We start from the raw sequence: 23154 nt of genomic DNA on the forward strand, positions 1-23154 counted from the left end.
TTCCCTAAAAAGTATTTTTACTGAGTGTCATTAGTGTAAATTGGGCATAAACTTCAAACTGGAGGGAATGTAGAAAAGCAGTGGGAGGGTGATAAAGATCCTAGTGGAAAACTTTCAAATTGCTTAAGTATAACTTTTTGAAGGAGCATTAAAAGTTACACAAGAAGGTAACTTTACACACAAGGGGCTTCCACTTAGTCCTGAAAATCTAACCACCAGTTGCGAGGGGACAGGGAAACAGGGCTATGACATCACGAGGATGCAATCATCAGAATCCAGACTGTAGAGGGCTCCGGAGTCTGCTAGTCTGAGTGTGGTTCACAGACCAGTAAGATCCGCTTCACCTGGGAGCTTGCTAGAAATGCAGAATCTTGGGCCCCACTCCAAATTGTCTTTCTAAAGCAGAATCTACTTTTAAAATAAGATCCCCAAATGATCTGTGCATAAAGTTCCAAGTTTGAGAAGCACTACTGTACTGGGAAAGACTCAAATATCTTCTACAAATAAATTGCAAGGAAAAGAGAGAGAGAGAGAGTGAAGGAAACAGATAGATGAAAAGAGAGTAGGGAGATTATATTACAGGGATTTGGCCTTAGGCATTTGTTGGAACTGGTTAAGCAGTCTCTGTAAGGCTGTAGCCTTCCCACCTGTACTGGAGCTTGGAGAGTCCAGATGGTGAACAGTGAGGAAGGGAAGATGGATGTAAAGCGAGGAAGATCAAAGGCATGTTGGAACCCAGAAGGACAGGCTGACACCTGTGACAATTCATGGCGCCTCTGGTGTTGGTGGTTAGGGCCCTTCCTTGTGGAACTGAACACATACACATCCAAGAGTCGGAGAAGCCGAGGGAGGGTCCGGGGAAGGGAGAGCTGGTCCCGCTGCTGCTTCACTCTGCTGATGTGAGTCGGCACATCAGCAACAGTGTGTGTGAGCCGCAGAGCGGCTGCCGCTTCCAGCCTGCCTTCCAAATCTCACAAGACTCTCCCTTGCGACCCACCAAAACCGGAAACATGCAAGAAATGAAGTTCTGGGAAAAGTGGTTTGGGATAGCCAAATTGATACATTACAAGGCCACCACATCTAAAAATAGTAAGCATTTGTAAATCAACCAGTGCCTGGAAATAACTATTTAAGGGCCAAGCTACTTCACAAAGAAAACTGAGAGACATGGTAAACCCAGCCCACTCCCGGAGACATATTTGTCTTATGATCTGTGATTCCTCCTTCCCTCCAGCATAAGAGGATTAGATCTCCCACCAATTCTCCACTTGATCTGGATTCCGGGTTCCATCATTTTACACTCTCCAAAGGATCATGCTCCTTCAATCAACTTCTAATGTTTTTGGTTGGAACATCTTATGTTCTTTCTGACTCTAAAACTTCAGTTTTTAAAAAATTTTTTTCTCATGATTCTCTAATCCCTCGAGCAAACACACTTCCTTTCTTTTTTCATTACAGCCAAGTTCCAAGAATGAAAAGTCTACTGGTGCTGTTATTACTTACATATAATGTTTTGCCACATTATCTGAGAATACTGAATTACTCCACAAATAACAAGTGAAACAAGTAGAATAACAGGTGGAACTCATGAAACGTTGAAGAATGACAGCAAATGGCTAAGTTAGAAATCTGTTAAGTGAAACATAAACAGCATAAACAGAACATATGCTTGACAAACAGATGAAAAGAGTGGAATAAATCAGAGCACTACTTGAAGATAGGGAGGCAGACAAGGGCCAGTTAAACCTACAACGTTAATAAAGCACAGATTATGTGTCGTCCTTTTGTCACATGGGACCTCTGCCCAAGACAGACAAATCCACAGCTCCTCAGCAAGTTATTGGTGAGTTTCGGTTGTAACCAAGCTACCCGTCCCTCCATCTTTTGGAAAGAGTAAGCATATGTTGGCTCCAGGTACCTTCAGGCTGCTGAGTCCCGTTGCTCATTCTCAATTCTGGACCTTGTAACCATACCAGCAGCAGGGGATGAAGATGAGAGAGAGACAGACAGACAGAGACCAACAGAGAGAGAGAGAGGGAGAGAGAGAGGGAGAGAGTTGTGGCTCTTCTACCCAGCTTGCACCCTATCCTCACGGTAATGACCGCCTTCATCTCTTTCCCTTTGCTTTTTGCTGTGTGTTTTAAATTTATTCAATAAACCTTGTGATTCAAGACCTTAATTTTATTTCAGCCTATCTACTTCATGACCTCTAGACTAGACTTCCTGGTAGTGGGCTTGGAGGTGGGGTGACCAACCTGTTCTGGTTTGCCCAGGACTTTCCCAGTCTTAGCACTGAAAGTCCAGCATCCTAGGAATCCACAGTCCTGGGCAAACAGGGACAGTTGGTCACTGCATTTGGAGGCAACCACTGTATCAAGTTCACTTCCCACTGCAACAATCCTGGCACATCTCCCTCACTTCCCCAGTGGAAGTAAGCTGGTATAACCTGCTTTCTGCTAAAACTACTTTACCAAAAACATTCTCACTAGATCACCAATTACTTCCATACTGTCAAATAAAATGCACACTTGTTTTATTTCATTGAAAAAACCAGACATTTTTATATCACTTTTTCTTTCCTGAGACTCTTTTCTCTTAGCTTCCACATCTCTTGCATTACCTAGACGCTTCCCAAAGTTAATGTGAACCAGACGGCCATCAAGCGCCTGAAACCCAAAAAGCTCAACAGTGAACTCATCATCTTCTTCCCCAAAATCTTTCTTCCTGAACTCTCTACCTTTTACCACCGTACCTCCGCCCACCCAGCTACTCAAGCCAGGAAGTGAGCGATCCCAGACCCCTCCCCACCTCCATACCCGTGTTCCCTATCGGCTCCCTTGGGGCTTCTGGAACACGGACCAGCAGCAGCAAGGGTCCCACGAATCAGACTCCTACGGGATTTACTTGAACTTCCTCCCTTCACGCTCTGTCCTGCCTGGCCTCATCCCCTAACTCCCTCCGCTTGGTCAGGTTTGAACTACGGAGTTACCTAGGCCTTCAGCCGACATGTGCTTCGACGCTGCCTGGCCATTTCTCCTAAGCTCCTTTCAGGGAGATCTGTGATGGCATCCCAGTCCCTTTGAGTCAGGGAGGGAAAATCATAGAGTCACCCCTGTTGCGGTCTCACCTTCATCCTTCTCTTTTCCTGCAACCGCCACCTCCCTTCCCCATCTCATCCCTCCGTGGCTGAAATGATACAGAAGCCACTTGACTGGTCTCCTACCTCTAGTATTTCCCACTCCCAAAACATTGTCTCTACGGCCTTCAGTTAGCTTTGTAAAACACAAAGCTTGTTAAATGTCATCACACTCCCGCTTCGATCCTTTCAAACGCCTTAGCTTGACATTTAAAGCCCTTCCTCTTCCCTTTATACTTCCCACCCTGTCTTAGATGTGATGTTTCTGCCATGCTGGCAGTTTGTAGTTCCTGATGAGCCGTGTCATTTCTCGTTTTACGTATTATTAACTCTTTGTGCAACGCCCTACACTCCTCTCAGCACCCACTCTCCTGTCACTAACCAGCAACAGCACACTCATTCCCACAGCTTTTCAGATAAAAGAGAAATGTGCCACAGCAGAGTTTCAAAACGGAGGTCTGTTTTGAAATATTCAAGCAAAGAAGCAAAATCATGAAGGTGACAGACATCTGGAACACAGGCGGTGAAAATGCAGAAAATCACAACAAAAACCATATGCATACACCACAGGGAAGAGATAAGCAAGAATACTAACATTTTCAACCCCCACGATTGTAGAGGGAGAAGAAATGCTTACTTCTCACCGCTGTAAAGCGACCTTGTCTATTTCCTCTTTGTAATACTTTGATGGCATCCACTTGCCTTCTGTTTCACTTTATTCACTCAGGTCTCAGCCAATTCCATCAGCTTGCAGCATCAGCTCAGTTTTGTATATCTTTCCATTGTGACCATCATGGGCTGGCAATGGGTTTGCCTTCATCCCTTCCCCGAGGAGTACACGATGGATTTGCATCAGATCAGCCAGTCAACTGCTATTCATGGATTGCCCGCTCTGCGTGGCAAGCCTGTTAGGTAAAGACTGGTTCCTGCTCTGCTGGGTTGATTTTATGTGAATAGGTTGGGGCTGTGGACTGTCTCTAACAGGGAAAGAAACAGCCAGACTCACAAACAAGGTAGGGGAAAAAACGTTATATGACTGTGACGTAGTTCAAGGACAGTGCTGCAAAACCTTAGAGCTGGGAACTAAGACCTGAAGTCAGGGTGGAGCAAGACTGAGACATAAATCGTTCCTGCTTTTGGGAAGTTTCTCAGAGTCACTGATTAAAATCTGCCATTATGATTGTTTTCTGAGATTGCTGTTTATTTCCATGAATGTAGGCAGTCATTCCTCTTTACAGACGCCTGTCTCTTTGTGTTTGCATTCAAGGTTTGGGGACCAAAGGCTTAAAAACACTGTGTGGGGGGAAAAGGAGAGGAAGGGAGCTGAATTCAAGAGCAATTTTCAAACAAAGGGAAAAGACTTCCCTGGTAGAGCAGTCAACCCTACTGCCTGGTAATGCAGGTGAGGAGGAGGTCCCCATGGGGGCCAGAAAGAGCCCGAAGTAGGAGGCTGGTGCTGCCACCGCCGGCCGTGACAATGCAAGGGAGACTCGAGAGATGAGGGGCGTCAGTCTACACAACCGAGAAGCGGCAGTCTCTCTCTCAGGATGCCTTTCAGTGACTGGACCCTCCTCCCAGCTGTTTATAATCTGGTGAGGGCCTAACATGGATCACATACTGGATTTCTTAAGCTGTCTCTAAAATAAGCAGGAAATCTTGAACATTTTCAATGTAACTTTTAAAATCGAGGTTTTTCTTTTCCATGTGTTTGCTTGAGTTCTTAGCTATGCGACTGGCTGGCAAGAAGGCAAACAGTGGGAGTGCTGGGAGAACGCGCGACCCCCTCAGAGCTGGCATTCTTTTAGAAACCGTCTTTGACCTTTTCAGTGAGCAGCTCAGACGGCATCTGCAGCAGCTCCAGCACAGACACAGATCATGGCTGGGTCAGGGAATCTGGTAAAGGGAGCAACCTAACCTTTATTACGTGCATCCAAAGCACCACGCATTGTAACACTTCTAGAAAGCAGAGTCAGCATCTTATCAACCCACAAGCCCCGGACATAATATCCATTTCAATAACTAAGAACTGAACAAAGATCACACAAAGAAACGTATCTTGAGTAAAGGACAACGAGCCCAGCCTCCTAAATGACTCACTGTCAATTTACAGTCAGATCATTACAGAATGTGAATAAAGTATTCAGATTCATTTTTGCTGTGTTGGTGAGCCACGTCCGTGAGGAAATACGCATCGTCAGCATGTTCATTCAGAATGAGTGCCTGAAAGGAAGTACTGTTGTGCACTGGGAACGAAATCAACCGCAGCAGAAGAGGGCCTGGTAAAAGATTAGGCTGGCTTCCTGCAAGAGACACCCTGCAGCAATTTTTTATATATAAACACACTCACTCATATGCACCCCAGATGTACTTCTCGTGTCCTTCTGCCAAAACACCTCGGAACTATCTACTTCATTTTGATTCTAATGGTATTTCCAGGAGGTACGTAGAGGCAGGCAACAACTGCGCTAAGAAACTGACTCAGGGTCATTTGTATTGAGGCTGATCTTAAAGACTGTGTGACTGAACAGTCTATAATGTAAGTGGACCTACTAATAGAAACAGTTCTCAACATTCTTGAAGCAGTAATAGTATGCATACAGAGGGCGTTTTACAAAGCATTTTCATATACATTCACTGGCTCTGTGCCTTAGTCCGCTCATCTCAAAAACAGAAATGATTATAATAATAATGATGAATTAGTCAAGATGACCCAGTCAGTAAGCGGAGTCAGGTCTTACTACTGCAAAGCCCATGATACAACTTTCAACAAAAGTCATTACTTCAATGTGAAAATAACTAGCGCTTCACTGAGATCCTGGCACTTTCTAAACACTCAATAAATATTTGTAAGTGAACAAATGATTGAATGAATGAATGCAGCGTTGTAAAAAGGAGTCCTAGAGATTGCTCCCTGCATTTTGGGGTTCATGAAATAGTATGAATTTCACTGTAATAGACTTTACTATCAATTCTTTCCCTTTAAGAAATAATTTTGACAAAGTTACGGCATTACTGGGACCAAGAGTAACTAACTGTCTACATGTTCTCATTCAGGCGTTATCACTCTCCAGGGCACTGAGGACTAGGTTACTGCAGTACTAAGAATAATAGTGCCATCTAGTGGCACTTCTAGTTATTGTCTCTAAAAGTGTGCACGACATCCCCTGTTCTAAAAAAGAGATTAAGTACAGAGTGGTATGTGCAATTTATGATCTTTGGCATTTGTCTAAGAAACCTTCCCTCAAAATTTTAGCACATGATACATTCTCTCACCCTCACTCACACCTCCCAGATGACACATTTACAGAGCCTATCCACACCAAAATTTTCAGTAGTTAAATGTTTATAATTCAAAAATCGTGCTTTTTGTATTTTAAGACCCTTCTGTTTTGAGATGCAACATTGATACAATTACTTTTAAGGATAAATAATGTTAGATTTATACGTCAATTGACATTCTGTTTCCAAAACCATTAAAATGTGAAAAACCAAATTTACAATCAAGAAAATTCATTATTCAAGTATTTATTCATACAGATACTGAATTTAAATTTTTATTTTTATGCATTTTATCAGGAAAGATGATTCATTAAATATATAATTAAACATAATTCCAATTTTATAAATATTAATAGCTTTCATGTATATGATCAATAGTATATATAAATTTATAAATCAAAAAGTTTTGGTTAGTTTACAGGCATTATTTAATTAGGAAATTATAGGTTTAATGAGATGCATCCTATCTCACTCAAAAAGCTTAAAAGCTAGTCATGGCTCAGATACTGTCTAGTTCTATAAAGTTAGGCAAGTGAGGTAACTTCCGTAACTCAGTTTTCTCACCTGTAGAATGGGATAACGATGCCTACCTTAGCCACCTCCTAGAGTTCTGAGGAACAAATGCAATAATAAATGCTTTTAAACTCCTCTGTGATGGTAGGAAATGAGTGGTGTTACTTCCAATAATTATTTTCCTGGGAGGGCTGGGAGGGCAGGTACTGGAGCTCGACTGACTGGACTCAAATTATGGCCGCATTACTTCCTACTTGGGTAACCTTGGGGAATCACTTCCCTGAGTCTCAGTGCTTCATCTGTAGAACAGGGATAATAATAATAATTTTTTTTTAAAAGACCAGTAGTGTACTAAGTAACATGCTTAGTACAGAGTAACCATTCAGTATAGTTTTAACTACAAACACACATTCCAACTGCGACAGCAAGGGATCGATTGTCAATTTAAGAGATCCCTGTGCTGTTCTCCCAAAAAAGAAAGATACTAAACAGAGAATTTTCATCATCATCACTGTTATCTATTGGACCAGAGAGGAACAAGGCCCCAGCCGAGGTGCCTTGCAGCACGTACTGGACTCCACTACTCTCCACATAGACAAAACAGAATGGGATATGTCAGGTCAACCTAAAGCATTCAAGAAACAGTTTTTCTTGTTTTTAACCTTGAAAACTTTCTTCAGTCTCCCAATCTTTTCATATCTGCTTTTTTAAGCAGAGCAAAAGAATAAATGCAGTTAAAATGCTGCCAGAGAGCTGGTAACAGGGCAGGGCTGGAGCAACGTAGTAAACAGGTCAGAGAGCCACCTGCTCGACCATTTCCGCCAGAGTCCAAGTCCCCCTCTTATCTCGCCTGCATCACAGGGACAGACTCCTAACGGAAGCCCTCCTGCTTCTGCTCCTGCCTTCCATTCTATACACAGTAGCAAGGTTGTTTTTTAAAAGTAATTCACATTTCTTCCATGACCAAAGCCCTGTGATTCTGCATTAAGACCACGCAGCAAACACCATCCTTATGTCTCTCCCTTGAGTTCTCCCAATGCTCCCGCCACAGTGTGCCTTGGAAGGAGCCCTCGTCCCCTCTGAGTGGAAAGCCCTGCCCTGAACTCCACACGGGGACCTCCTTCTGGCCATTCACATCTCAGCTTACACATCCCATCTCAGAGGCCTTCTGCCACACTTGCTGAGTTCTGCGTCCCACAGTACTTACATGCCTTACTGGTCCTGCCTCTCACTAGAGAACGTTGAGTCCTGGGAGGTCAGCATCCTTGTCTGTGCCCCTCCACTCCATCCTCAACTTAGAACAGTGCCTGGCAAGTAACAGGTGACTGGTAAGCACGGGCTTAATGATGATCAGGATCATCCCACTCCATTTCCCCCTCTGTCTACACGCAGTGATTCTCCACCTGGTTTTGACACTGCATGTGACTTCAAGCTTGGAAACGGACAGGGACCAGATGCAGATTCTTATACTAGTGGGTACTTGATTTTCCTGAACTTCAGCTCTAATAAAAAACAGCAGGAAAATTAACCTGCCCTACTTACCTCACGGGCTGTGAGGATCGGGTAATAAATGTGGAAGCTCTCATGAATGGTGAAGCATCTCCTGTACTAGACAGAGGCTGGAACTGCGCTCACTTTAAACATGAGGAAAAGGAAGCCAGAAAAATTAAGTGACAGCAAGTGACCAGGATTTGTCTACCATACCAAGCTCGAAAGCACAAATATTAAACATGTAAACGCATCAATTTTAAGCAGATAAAATAGCAATTCAATAGTTTTAAGAGGGGGACTAGGTGTTGAACAACATTGTGAAACTTTTTTTTAATGGAGTTTTTCCTTTTTTTAGGTAGCAGCCTTGTCTGTATGGTTTTCAGACCTTCTGTCCAGTCTACACTCTACACTATGTGAACTGCCTTCAGGCATTACATTGCTTATAATCTGTCTTCTATTTTTTACCTGGCAAGAATTTTTTGAAATTCTGTTCAAATAATAAGTTTTCCCCAAATTATTTCAAATTTGAATAATGACTACAAAATTATGTTAGAGTGTAATGGAAATGCTTGACCTTCTAGGCATTTGAGGTTTGTCAGCAACAGCACAGTGGTCCCAGCACCTGTGCCCTGGAGTCGGGCGCCCTGGCCTGGGACCCCGGCTCTCACTGAGAGTGACTCAGTTCAATCACTCAACTCCCGGAGCTCAGTTCTGCCCCTGAAATACAGGGTTAATGAAAACCTGTCTCACAAGGTTGTTGGGACAAGTCAATGAAAACCGTCCACGTGCAATGATTTACACACAGTAAATGTTCAATAATAATTATTCTTTTCTTCAGAATTTTGCCTCATCTTCTTGGACTCAGATTAATAAAATGTTTTCTCAGATACACATTCTATATTTATCATCCCATAGTTTAAATGTCTGATTTACAAAAAATGGGAAAAAAACTAAGGCATAACTAGTTTTTACTGTATAATGTTAATTTGTACTGAAGAACACAGTTCTAAAGACCACTGTCCCAAATATGTGAAAAATCAGTTTTACCATGAAATCTGAATTATATGAAGGTGAAAATCTAAAAAAAAGACTACCCGCAACTACCAGTTATTTGTTTAACTTTGCATTATATTCCATTTGAGTCAGCATAATCTTTATTTCAAAATAGCATTTTTATTATATAAAAATGTAAAAATCCAGCAAAACCAGAAATACCGGATATATTTTCCTGGGCTTTCACATTTGTTGATTTTTATTCGCAATCTATTTTTCAATACAATTTACAACCTCATCCCATATGCAGTCTGATTATACAAGTGCTAAGTGGCAGAAAGGTCTAGAATAAATACACCAAAAACAGGCAAAGCTGTGAATATAAGTTGCATGCAACAGATCTAGCAGGGGGGAAGGGAAGTGCCTGGGAAATAACACAGAGTAAGACAAAGTAATAGGAAAGTTTTAGCTAAAGTTCCTTCAATCGTCTTTGTCTTTTGCTCCATGTTTAAGGATGCGCGTGAACTCAATGTAATTGAAATTCCCCTTTTTGTCAATAGGCGCTTCCCTGTACAGCTCGTCCACCTCCTCGTCTGTGAACCGATCACCCATGGTCGTCAGCAGCTCCCTCAGGTAATCCTCCTGAATGGTGCCTGGGAGGCAACAGAAAGAAGGGAGTCATGAGCACTTCCTGGCACTTTACTGATTCGGTTCTCAACTAGGTCAGTCTTACAAGATTTCACAATACATATACTTACGTGAACAAATTAGCGAACCAAGGCAACATGTAGCTACATCATTATGTTTTCCTATTACTTTTAGAATTCTGTATTAATATTAGATTAAATCATTTTAAAAGCTCAGTTGATAGATCATATGCTTACAAGGGTAATTAATTTGAACAAGTGTTTTCCAGAGGAGAAAAAAAAAATACCCAGTATTTCAGACATACAGAGGGAAAAAAAGGGGGCTGTCCAGAAAAAAAAGGCAGTGGTGCCAAGAGCAGATGTGCAGGGAGGAGGATGGTGCAGTCTGAAAAGGCAGAGCCACTGAGCAGGATGGAGCTGCGAGGTGAATCTGAGGAGATGTGGGTGGGGGAGCATGGCGGAGCAGAGTGTTAACACAGAAGGAAAGGGGAAAACGCGGAGTGAGAAAAGAGAACAGCTAGGCTTTACACACTTTAAAATAAGAAGAAAAAAAAAACCCTAAGATTTTAACTGTTCAAGTTAGATACATACTTCTTGGTGAGATTTAAAATTTCCTGAATAAGTTAAGTAATTTCCTTGTCTAAGAAACACCATTTAACAATTTTCCCTTTGTCTTTCAGGAAGCTCAGAACCAATTCAAGGATTCACAGCACACACTGTGTAGCTTTATGATCTACATACCATTCCAGTTGTTCTCTGTGGGACGGTCCTACTGTAAGTGACAGTTTCCTTTTATTCATTTTTTTGAAAATTTGTATTTTACTCATCGTTTTCATTTCCTAAAAAGTGCTTCACATAGTCAGGAATGAGGCTGGGCACCAACAAACGAAGAGCACTTACCGGTTGCCTCTTCGTCGAAGCAGGCGAAAGCGTTTCTGATGACATCCTCGGGGTCGGTGCCATTCAGCTTCTCGCCGAACATGGTGAGGAACATGGTGAAGTTTATGGGCCCCGGCGCCTCATTCATCATGGCGTCCAGGTATGCGTCAGTTGGGTTCTTCCCTATAAAATGTCACAGTTTAAGGACAAAGAATTCATTTCAATAAATAATTTATTGTAATGGTCCCCAGCATATTTTAAAAAGTTACATCATCATCACATGAGACTAATTTTTCAACTAACTTACATTAAGAACATTTAAAAAGACAATTTTTCACAACATAAAAAGTCCTTGATAGATCATTATAAAAATGCATTCTGGGCTCACGTTGCTCAACTACAGTCTTGTGTAGTATTGCTCGTGATGGGAAATCTCAGGGCCAACTGAGAAGACTTCTCCTTCGTCCAGCACAGTGGTGAGGGGACCCCCTGACCCTCCCCTTGGAGTTGGGAGAAATTCCTCTGCAACGGCCAGACTTGGTGGGAGTTAACAAAGAGCTCCTCCTTGTCCTGGCATTTGTGAGGTCCTCAGGGTGCAGGAAAAGCAGCCCTGAACAAAGGTTCTTGAACAGTGGGTTGGAATACGAGTTCTGCCACTGGCTGTGTGACCTGGGAGAAGGGGGAAACTGTTGAGGGCTTACTCTTACCTGTAAAATTGGCTGAAGTTGGTATCTGAAAGGCCTCTGACAACGTTAAGTTTGTAAGATTCTCAGACATGGAAAGAACATCTATATGTAAGCATCCCCTTATTACACCCAACTAAGTACTAATGACAGTCAAGTCTAGAACTTTAGTTCATTTATAAGTTTACTCCTAGGAATTTGGGTGAAATTTAAATGCCAACTTGTCATCTGTCTTACCATACGCATTCTACCTATTCAACACACCAGTACAAATTAGCCCAAAATTAATCTCAAGATTCTTCAAATAAATTAAAGTAGCTAAAAAGAAATGCTTTTTACCTTCTGATTTAACCCAACTCTCTTGCAGCAATTTTTTGTGTGAAAAAATGTAACCCAAATGTGTCAAGAAGACATAGGTACAAATAAATACACAGGGATTTAAAATGAACTGATTTAGGCTAAGCACCTATAGGTCCATTTAAAGCGTCCAATATAATTTGTTGATCTGAAAGCTACAATGTATCTTTAAAGGCATGGGGTCCCCCAAAATGGAAGGCCCCAGAGTCAGCCTCTTACTCCACCATTACTCATTCATCCAACAAACACGGTGCATCTACTAGGAGCAGAGTGAGTGTTCAATCTCTGTAATATGACTAAGTCCCTCAGTTTTCCACTGTGGCCTTCTTTACTAGTGACCTACCCCAAAAGTACACTTACTGAGCTATTCTGAGTGTGGAAAATGCTGGAATCCACCCCACCAGCAAGTCAACAAGTTAGATCAGTATCTTGATTCTACTCCACTCTGAATAAAGGAAATGTTGCAAAATGTTAATAATTGCTGAATCTGGGTAAAGGATGTATGCTGGTTCATTATATTGTTCTTTCAACTTTTTATAGGCTTAAAATTTTTGAAAATAATATGTTAGGAGAAAAAATTAAAAATAAGAGAAATAAAATTGTGTTGTAGTTACTAAAAGGAAAGAAATAACTTCTCTCTCTTTGCCTTCCGACACTTTAACTGCCCTTTCAGGCTAACAGTCAAACACAAGAATGCAGAAGTACAGAGCCTAACTGGAGGCCGTCCCTGAACTGCATGCACCCTCTTCCCTGCCTGTCATTCTGGCCCATCGAGAACCCACCGGCTTGACATCCCCTTCTTCCAATTACAAAGTCATTGCCGACTCAGACAGAATGTGGAGGAAATTTCCTCCCTTCCCTCTTTTCAAGATCTAAACAAACAACAAAACCATAAAAGGAACAGTAAGTTAACACTCACATAACCAAAATGCCAAAGGGAGTTTATGTTTGCTTTGAATCTTGTAACTTCACATTTCCTTTTAATTATAAAAAAAAAATTATGAACTGTGAAAGTCCCCTTCCCTGTGTTCCCTTTTTCAGAAGGGCACTGCCCTTCCTCCCTGAGATGATCATTATCACTTATGACGTCAACTCTGTCTTACAACCCGTCCTCAACCTTTATTACTAAGTACATTCTATTATTAGCTACACTTTTTATTTCAGATTCTGGTATTTTGCCACCTAGTCATCCCTTAGCTTTCCCGCTAGCAGACCTATTGCATTTAGCTAACAGGACAGACAAGGAGCTGCCAGGCCCCCACCCGTGCAGGCTTCTCCTCTTGTGCCTGGCCAAGCCTCAGCACAGCACCTCCCACCCAGCATCTCTCAAAAGACCTTTGAGATCAGGAGATGGGTATTTGTACATCACACAAAAAATAATTCATAAAACGTTGAATTATCATCTGGGGGAAGTGGGCACATTAAGAACACAAAAGCCTACCTAGAGAAGCAAGCATATCATGCAGATCCTCCTTGTCGATGAAACCGTCTCTGTTCTGATCTATCATGTTGAAGGCCTCCTTGAACTCCTGAATCTGTGACTGGTCAAACATGGCGAACACGTTGGAAGTTGCGCGCTGGGGGCGCTTCTTGGTGGTCTTGGTCTTTGCCTTTTTGCTCGACATGGTGGCTGTTTAATTCTAAATTAAAAAGAGAAGAACATAAAGCCAAAAAAGAATGCATAAAACATAAAGCAAAAAAAGAACTCATAACACCTAAAGTTAGTGAGTAAAAATAATATAGAAATATTAATTCGAGTGGGAATAAACATTCATTTAAACTGTTTTCCAATGTGACCATTAAATGGCTAGAAAAAAAGTAGTTAAAAAAATTAAGACACAGAATAGAAATTATTGATATAGCTTCTTCTCCCCAAATTTCACGGAACTCATTTTTATTAAGTGAGAATTAAAGTATGTAACAACAGCTAGCACTCACCAAGTGCTTACCACGTGCCAAACACCAGAATGACGGTGGGGCTCCCCTCAAAAGAAAAGCTCCAAAGCTCGTTCCTTGCTTTCACAAGGACTGTCCACTTAATCCTCACGACGATCCCATGCAGTGGGCATACCTTTTATTTCTACTTTACGACCAATATTGCATAACTCTCTGAGCCTTGGTTTTTTCCCTCAAAACATGGTTTGAATACCAGAGAAGCTCACTCAATCCTCAGTTTTACAGCAAAACACAGTAATATTTAAGGCAGTGCAAGTGAGATTTAAACAACACATGCAAAGGCACGAGGACACTCACTGTATGGTGCGTGTTCACAAGGCTCTCATGTTAAAAAAAAATCATCAAAACACACCTTGAATCTTGTATCCCTTCTAGCTACATTCTCACTTCCCCTTTGCCTTGACAAAACTTTTAGGATAGCAGCCTACTATTCCACCCTCCCCATTTCCTCATCTTCCCAATCACTCCTCAGTTCTCTGTAAGATGGCTTTAAGTGGTAGCCTCAAATACTCTACTGAAAGACACCAATAATTTAAATGTCAAACAGAATGGACATTCCTCACTCCACTTTTCATTTGCAGTTTCAAATAATGTAATAAATACAACACAAAAATACTATTGGCTTTGGAGTTAGAAAAGGCCTGAGTTCCAATCTCAGCTTCACCATTAGCTACATATAACCTCGAAAGCCCATGGACACCAGAATAAGTTTTTGATCCAAGGTCTTATTCAATGTTCATAACTGCCCTACAATAGGTACTACGTAGATTAAAAAAAAAAAAATCCATGGCCCTTGTGTAGTTAAGAATTTAATTTTGCCCAAAGAGAGGTCTGGCCTTTGTCCTCAGCTCCTGGGAGGTAATCTCTAAGCCCTTAGAATGTCCTGCCTGGTATATCTGGGGTCTTGGGTCACACCAGATAGTCGAACAATGTGATTTATCGTGGGGGCTTTGGGTCACGTGTTATCAGCTTGACCTCTAGAGGAACTGGAGACTGAAGTCTATGTGACAGAGTCCCAATAAAAACCATGGCTCTCAAGGACTGAGTGAGCTCCTCTGGTTGGCAATACTCCACGCACTGTCACACCTTGTTGCCAGAAGTCAACACTGTTCATGGGAGGGGACCACTGGAGGCCATGCATTTGGAATTCTCCTGGACTTTATTCCAGGTGTCTCTTCCCTTGGTTGATTTTAATCTGAATCCTTTTACTGTAATAAATAATAACCATAGGTCTAACAGCTTACAGTGAGTTCTTGAGTCCTAGCGAATTATTGAACCTGAGGGTCATCTTGGGGAATCAAACTTGCAACTGGTGTCAGACATGAGGGTGGCTTGGGGACTGTTCCCTAACTCTGCAGCCCCATTGTGTGAAAGCAGATGACTGGCTGGGCAGTGGCTCAGCAAGAGAATTTTGGACCAGGGTCTCTGGGACTTCTAGTCTTGGATTTTTAATTTACATTGTTTACTTCTCTTTCTTCAATCTAAAAAAATACCCCCCAGGGTGTTTTGAAGCTTGGCTTAGAGGTGTTGACCAGAACTACACCAGTCTTAAGAGTCCTTACTCTCACATTCCAACTCCTTCCCCTCCCCACACACTTGGCCTGAACATATGTTAATTCTCTCCTTCCTGTAATTTAGCTTGTTATGTTGACCTTAGTTGTATTGAAGGTTAAATCAGAGACAGATTGTGGTCCACTGGCAAGGCACTTGACTCTGCTTTAATTCTTCACATACCAAAACTGTTGGATTAAAATTCTTTCTTATGCTAAAAATTCTATGATTCTATTTCTTCAAGATTCATAGGAATAAATGACGGTAAATCTGAAGGTAAGAATTAGTTTTATCTCTCAGTATCAGCAAATTATGTTTGTGATAGAGTCACTGAGAAAACCCTCCCAAAGAGCAAGTCTTTATTTTTAAAAACTAATCAGTTAAATTTTATCAGGCTAACCCTAAAGTATATTATATTTAAACATTTTTGAAACTTAGTTGGAGTTCTCCAAGAAACTGAGGTCAAGATAGGATTAAACACACAAGGATTTTTATTAGGAAAAATGCCTTTGAGAGAGAACGGGGAGGTAACCCAGGAAGGCTAGAAAAGCCATTATCTGGTGAACAAGCCTGAGTCGCCAATCAAAACACGTTACAGAGCAGATACGGCTCACTGCGATTTCTTTTCAAAGGAAAAAAGCTTACTTTCCCTCTGTATGCCATTTAAAACCAGCGCACACTGGTACTGTATATGGTACCTATAAAAAGCACACACACACACCCACACACACACCCACACACACAATTATCAACTGAAACCGAAACATCAGCTGAAAAGTGAGGCAAAGTGGGAGCAAATCAATCTGAAGAGAACTCTGGCCCCAAATGAAGTACCATCCTCTGTGTCCTCACCTTCTGAGATAAATGTCTTGGCTTTCTCCACTTTCTCACTTCCCACTCACCACAATCTGGCTTTCTTTTTTCTCCTGCAACCGCTTCTGCATCGCCAAAGCCAGTCTAAGTGTCTTTGGACCACTCTGCTATTTGACACCATTTTAACTCTCTTCTCTTCAGGCCTCAACAACCCCTGCCCTTGGTGAACTGTAACAGCAGAAATGAAGTGTCTCAAAGGGAAGACAGCCCAAGGTTCCCAACCTTGAAGGCCTTCCACTCTGATGAAGGAGACTCCTGAACACCACACTGGAAAGACTGGTTTGTGTAAAACGCTGTATCTGACTTGGTGACATCAATCTCCCGTCAGTTCTACTTCTGTGGCTGGTCCTCCTCCATTTTCCTGTTAGGCTCCTACCTCCTCCACTCACTTAAATATTCACGTTTCCCAGTGTTCCAGCAGCCCACGGCTTATTAAGTTCTTTTCACTCTGCGTTCCTTGGATGATCTCACTGACTCTCGCTGCTCTGATAACACCTATGACTCCCACGTCTGTACCTCCAGGTCTGACCCTTCCGGTCGGCTCAAACACCCAACTGTGCTTGTGAAAGGCGCCCGCCTGCTATCCCACAGACACTCACAATCACCGTACTAGAAACTGAATTACCATCCCCCTCCTAAACTTCCTCAACTTTCTGTTTTCTGTCAGTTAATGGCACCATCATTTACTCACAAAGCCAGAAACCTAGGAGTCATCCCCAACTCACCCCTCTCCCTGAGCGACCCAGCCCTGCCTCTTAAATACTTACCAGATTTGCTCATCTTCCTCTGCCACCTCCCTGAGCTGGGCCCTCATCAACTCTTTGGGCAGAGTATTTCAATGGCCAACTAACCCAGCTCCTGGCTTTTTGGTCCCCTCTAAACTACTCCTTGTCTTCCAGCCAGAGGTGTGCAAAACATGAATATGACCGTATCATTCCCTTTGGAGAAACCTTTGGCTCTCCACCGCCTGCCGGACAAAGGACAAGTTCTTAAGCATGGCACACAAGGTCCTCCTTTCCCTGCTCCAGAATGACCTTTCCAGCTTCATCCCGAGCCATTCTCTGCTCTGTACCCTTCCCTCAGGAACACCAAACCACTAGTATGTGCCCAAGTACCACGCCCTTCCTTAACTTCTGTATCTGTTCTTGCTGTTTTTCCATCCCCCAAATGCCTTAGGACCAGAGAGAGAATTAAAGGTCTTTTCAGCTATGGCTACTAACACACAGGCACTGGCTATGGTTCTGAGTTGTCGGCTAACACCCTGTAATAACAGATTAACAACAGAAAAACAAACAAATTTATTAGCTCATGTATACATGGGAGATACGCAGGGAAAATTCAACTCCCAGAGGTAGTTTAGAACTCTGGGTTAAATATTACCTTCAGAGGCAGCCAAAAGAAGAAAGGTGTGTGTGAAGGGGAGAGGCTAGTAATGGAGGGTTAAAAGCACAGTAATAAACAAGGGCAACGCTTCTCACACAGACTCAAGTCAGGCCCTTCTCCAGTGAGAAGAGTCTAAAGTCTTCGCCAGAGAGTAACCTTTGTCCTTCCTGGCAGAGGGAAGGAAGGACACCTTTGTAAATTTGTGTCCTGCTTTTAGGCAAATTGGGGGGAGGGCAAAGGGCTTTTCTTGTGTCTGCTTCTTCTTAATTGCCTTCAGCTCAAAATAATCTTCATGCCAAAGTGGCATATTCTTTCACCCTTCATAACCAACAGGATATTGTGAAAATGATGACGTGTGCCTTTGTCATAATAGGTGTCGCAGGTTTTGCTGCGCTCTTTCTCAGACTGCTCAGTCTGGGGGAAGCCAGCATCAGGCCCTGAGGGCATCACACCACCCTCTGGAGAGGTCCACAGGGCAGGGGGCCGAGGCCTCCGGCCAGTAGCCAGTGCCCACTTGCCAACCAGGTGAGTCAGCCAACTCGGAGGCTGATCTTCCTTCAAATGACTGCAAACCCAGTGGCTATCTGGACCGCAGCTCCAGGAAATCCTGAACGAGAACCACCCAGCTAGGCTGCCCTGAGATTTCTGACCCTCAGAAGCCGTTCACTGTTTTCTTAAGGGGCTAAGTTTTGGGGTAATTTGTTATATAGTGATAGAAAACTAATAAAGTGTCTTTAACATTTAATAGGGCAATGCCTTTATTTCAGAATTATAGCCAAAGAATTTTTAAAACTTGAAGGGGCCATAGCCAAGTCTGCACTGGATAGGGGACTTTCTATTCCTGCTTAGCAAATTTTAATTCCTTCTACTCAATTTCTCTCCAAGTTCTGTGAGTTCTTCTTTTAACTGCAACAGAGCCATCCCTTCCTCACCATTCCCATCACCACTATCTTATTCTTCGGGCTGATTTCTATGCTCATTTGCTAGTAGTTCTTGCTTCCTAATTGGAGTTTCCTTCAGAGCTTGTCTTCAGTGACTGGGCTTTTCTCAAGTACTGATTGTATAATGTTACCACTCAAAAATGAGGTAACTGGGGGAGGGAGAAGCTAGTTTTATAAGCAAAGGAATGATAAAGAATTCGAGTTTTAGCCAAGCTACAGTAGAGATGCCCGGGGGCAGGATGTTTAGAGGGTCTCCATTGGCAAGGCCGATTTGTGAGCAGAGGCACAAGGTGAGGCCTGAGAGTGGATGATCCCAAAAGAGCAGAGAGTAGATCCTGGACTAAAACCCAAGGTCATGTTTGATTCAATTCTCATCTTTGCCAAGGTCTATCAGAAACTTCAGACATTTCTGATGTATTCTCATGGTCATTACTGGAGTCAAGACTAGTGCTTGTGAAACTGGGAGTATCAAATGACTGGATACAGGAGCAACAGTCTGAAAACAGCAATCATCAAGAGAATTCAGTATATAATCAAGTTAAAACACCCCACAAAACTAACCTAACATACTCAATAATGTATTATTGTTTTTATGCTGCATATTTAGGCAAATATATAATCAGCTCCATAAGTTATTATATCTACTATGTCTTTACAGAGCCAAACTCAATTTTATAGCTTTTCTCTTAACACCAGTTAAGCTTCCCCACAGTATATGTATTTTAATATTTACCACACACATAATAATGCTATCATTTCTTTATTATGGACTTTATGATTGTCCCAGTTGGCAGTAAACTTTCCACTCTCTGTACTCCGCTACCACTTTGTTTTATTGCAGTGAAATTTATACATGGTGAAATGTACAGGTCTTAAAAATGAGTTTTTGTAAATATGTACACCCATGTAACCACCACCCCAAACAAGTAACAAATGTTAACATCACTCCAGAAAGTTCTCTGAGTCAATTAGCCTCTCCCATAGGCAACCATTGCTCAGATTTCCATCACCAAAGATTAGTTTTACCTACCTTTGAACTTTTTATAAATGGAAGTATACAGTGCATACTCTACAAGCCAGACTGCTTTCACTCAGCGTGTTTTTGAGATTAACATTATCATGTTGCATTTATCAGTGGTTCATTCTTTTTTACTGCCCATTAGTATTCTATTGCTGTGCCATTTACATGTACATTTTTGTGGTATTTAGCTTTTCCACCTTGGACTGCAGGGTCAAGCAGAGTGCCTTAAACATGGCTGGTGCTCAATAAATACTAGTTAAGGGAATAGATACATACGCTTCCTTACTATCACAAACAGAATCACAGGTACGTATGTTCTTTATAAGGTAGGTCCTGGATCTGACTCCTCAAAGCAGCTTTTCTCTATAGTCTACCTGTGGTTCAACATAAACTCCACTGGACTCCTCCCCAAGAAATCCTTAGTAAAACTTACCAGTCACTCCATGTTTCATACCTGAAACACACAGTACTAATAAAAGCTAGTAATTGAGTGCTAATTATGTGCTAGGCACTGGTCTAAGCATTTCATATACATTAACACATTTAATCCTCACAACTTATGATATAAGTACTGTTATTATTCCCATTTCTCAGATGAGAAAATTAGGGCAAAGCGAATAATCTGCCCGCAGCCACACAGCTAGAAAATGGTAGGGCCTAGATGCAGGACCACACTCAGGGAGTCTAGCTCCAGAGCTTGCAGCACTGGCTCTGATGTCAAGCAGCTGAAATGCGCTACCAGGAAAATGTGGATCACTGGTTGCAGGTAACAAGCAAAGCCACCACAGCTAAATGCAGATTGAGGATGAAGATCCGAAAGCTGCTGGTAATGAAAATCATCTATAGATATATACTGTCTGTGAATCTTGGGAGAAGGACAATCATAGGGGCCCTCAGTCCTTTGCTCTTTCCTAACCACAGCAACCCTCACCTGGGGACCTGCCCGGCAGAAGCTGCAGTTCATCCTGTCCAAACTCAAGTCTCATGAAAGCATAAATGAATATCGAGTCAGCCATCATAGAAGCTGTCTCACTGAACAGAGCCTGAACTAAGAAGAAGCCGTGCACTTAGCTATCAGCTCCGGGAGGGAGGACCCACCTAACGCCTAGAGAAAAATGGATGGCACCACGTGACCCCCTCAAGTGACCTTGGACAAATTATCTCACCTCGTTGGGTTTCAGTTTACTCAATGATAAAACGAAAGATAACCTCTGAGGTTCTTTTGAATTCTAAAATGCTGTGATTCTTTTCTTACCGAAGGACCACTGCAAAGCCATCTTAAACAAAGGCTGCCAAACTAATTCTCTAAACAGTCCCCTTTCTTCATATTACTCCCTAGTGGAGAATCCAAAATGACTCCCTAATGCCTCTTACATAATCTTTTATTGCTCGTCAAGTTTTCAAGACATCCATGAAAAGGCCCCACTGATCTACCTGCCTATTTCCAACTATTACCCATTATAGTTCTGTTCCCTTCAGGCTGGTCTGCCCACAGTCTCCTTTTCACACAACCCAATTCCCGTCTCCTGAGCTTTTGGTCTTGTTACCTCCTGCCACAGATCCCGGCCAGAAATTCTAAGTTCTCCCTCCGGGGACTGAGTCGAAGGCCTTCAATGAGGTCACGATTCTTTTTTTCAGTAAACTTATCCTGATTTTTGTTACCTGTCCTTTTCCTCAGCACGAATGAACTAAATCTTTACAAGATGCAAGATGCTGCGAGGAGTTACAACTCCTACGGAAGTCGTTACGTCTTAGCCTATACCAACCGCGCACTCCGACCAAGAACCATGCGCGCAGACCCCGTCCGCCCACAAAGCCTGCGGCACCGTGTGCGGCTCAGAGCAGGCCCTCGACACCCGGCCGCCCCGGCAGGCGCCGGAGGAGGGCCGAGGGCTGTGCGCCGCACCAGGTGTGCGAAGCCGGCCGGGTGACGCAGCGCGGGGACCGGCCACCCTGTCCGGCAGGGCAGCTCCCCGGCCCGGCTCCATCCGCCCGAAGCCTCCCGGCCCCTGGACGTCCAGGCTCGGGTCGGCCGCGGCCAGACCTCCCGGCCGACCCTCCCCGCCCCACCGGACGGGTCCCGCAGCCCCCGCCCTGGCCGCCCGGGGCGGGGTCGGGCCGCGGGCGCCCGGCGGGAGGGGCAGGCGAGGGGGCGGCCCCTGCGGTGTCCCGCGCGGGGGCGAGCGCCACTCACCGCCGCCAGACACGAGAACCAGAACCCGAGCTGCCCGGCGCGAGAGGAACGACAGCGACGGCGACGAGCGCTGGGCTGTGGCGCGATAGCGGCGGCGCCGGCACTTCCTGCCTCGGGAGGCGGACCGGAAGACGCGCCGGAAGACGCACCGGGAGGCGCGGCGGGATCCATCTCGGGACGGGGGGATGCGCCGCCATTCTTTTTCAGGAGGCGGCCGAGGCTGCCTCGTCCGCCCGGGCTCCGGGCGCGGGCCGACGACCGCGGCCTGGGTTTCACTTGTCTCCCTCGGCCCGTGCGCTCTGAGGCGGCTCTCCCCGCCGGCGGCGCGGCTCGAGCCCCTCGGCCTGCCCTGCCTCCCCGCCGTCCGCCGCGGTCCCGCAGTCCTTCCGCATTCCCTGGCCGCCGGCGCGGGGCCGGCCTGGAATTTGACCCGGCGGGGCGGGCGCGAGCCCTCAGGGTCTGAGGGGCGCCGGGCGACGCCCACCCCGGGCTGCGGGAGTTTGCAAATAGAAGTACAGCTCGCCTGGTTAAACTTGAACTTAACGTAAAACGAGCAGTTTTTTAGGTCCGTCCCACGTCATACTGGGGAAGGTAAGAGGGCGGCGGCCGGGCGGTCTCCCGCCTGCTGGAAAACCCTTTCTTTTTAAACTGCACGCCCAGTTTACCCTCTCCTCCTCCTTTCTTACCCTCACAGGCCACGGTCAGCCTACGACTGTTTCCCCTTTCAAGCACAGAAAAGCTTTATTCAAATTATTTGCTTTCCTTTGGTTCATTAAAGACAATACAAAGTTAAGCACACACACCCAAGCGCGCACACATTACATAATGCTTTTGGTCAAAACAAAGGAAATCACGAAACTATTATCCAAGTTTTGTTCTAGATGTTGTTTGTGGCTATAAGCTTCAGGTTCCCTCACCTTGTAATAATATAGATGAATAGTACTACTTCTGGATAATGGGGAATAGTTAATAGCAAACCTTTTTTTAAGCACTTGTGATTGCTTGAACGTACGCCCGATGCTGGGGAGATGAATAATCGTCTTTTATATTACGGAAAAATACGACGAGAAATCCAGAAATCTTTGATTAGGAATCCCTAGATGGTAGGAACCATGTGTTCAGGACTCTTATAAAACAGTAGCACCAGTAAGAAAACCCTGGGGGCTTGCTAACCAAGATTCCAGAGCCTCAACCCCAGGTATTTGGATTCTGTGTATGTCGAAGGTGAGGCAATAATCTGCATTTCTAACACAGTAA

At 43.8% G+C, this 23154-nt stretch overlaps 1 protein-coding gene across 1 annotated transcript; it reads right to left on the reverse strand.

Annotated features, from left to right (window-relative positions):
- Positions 1–9555: 9555 nt before the first annotated feature.
- On the reverse strand, positions 9556–22039 carry LOC102510666 (myosin regulatory light chain 12B). The gene is made up of 4 exons (XM_032467369.1): positions 21898–22039; positions 13420–13618; positions 10960–11121; positions 9556–10065 (listed from the first exon to the last, which is right to left on the reverse strand). The coding sequence occupies exons 2-4, from the start codon at positions 13601–13603 to the stop codon at positions 9893–9895; spliced, it is 519 nt and encodes a 172-aa protein (XP_032323260.1). The 5' UTR covers positions 13604–13618; positions 21898–22039; the 3' UTR covers positions 9556–9892.
- Between the last annotated feature and the right edge of the window lie 1115 nt (positions 22040–23154).

The sequence above is a fragment of the Camelus ferus genome, chromosome 24 (assembly GCF_009834535.1).
Source record: "Camelus ferus isolate YT-003-E chromosome 24, BCGSAC_Cfer_1.0, whole genome shotgun sequence".
In the NCBI taxonomy this organism is placed as follows: Eukaryota; Metazoa; Chordata; class Mammalia; order Artiodactyla; family Camelidae; genus Camelus; species Camelus ferus.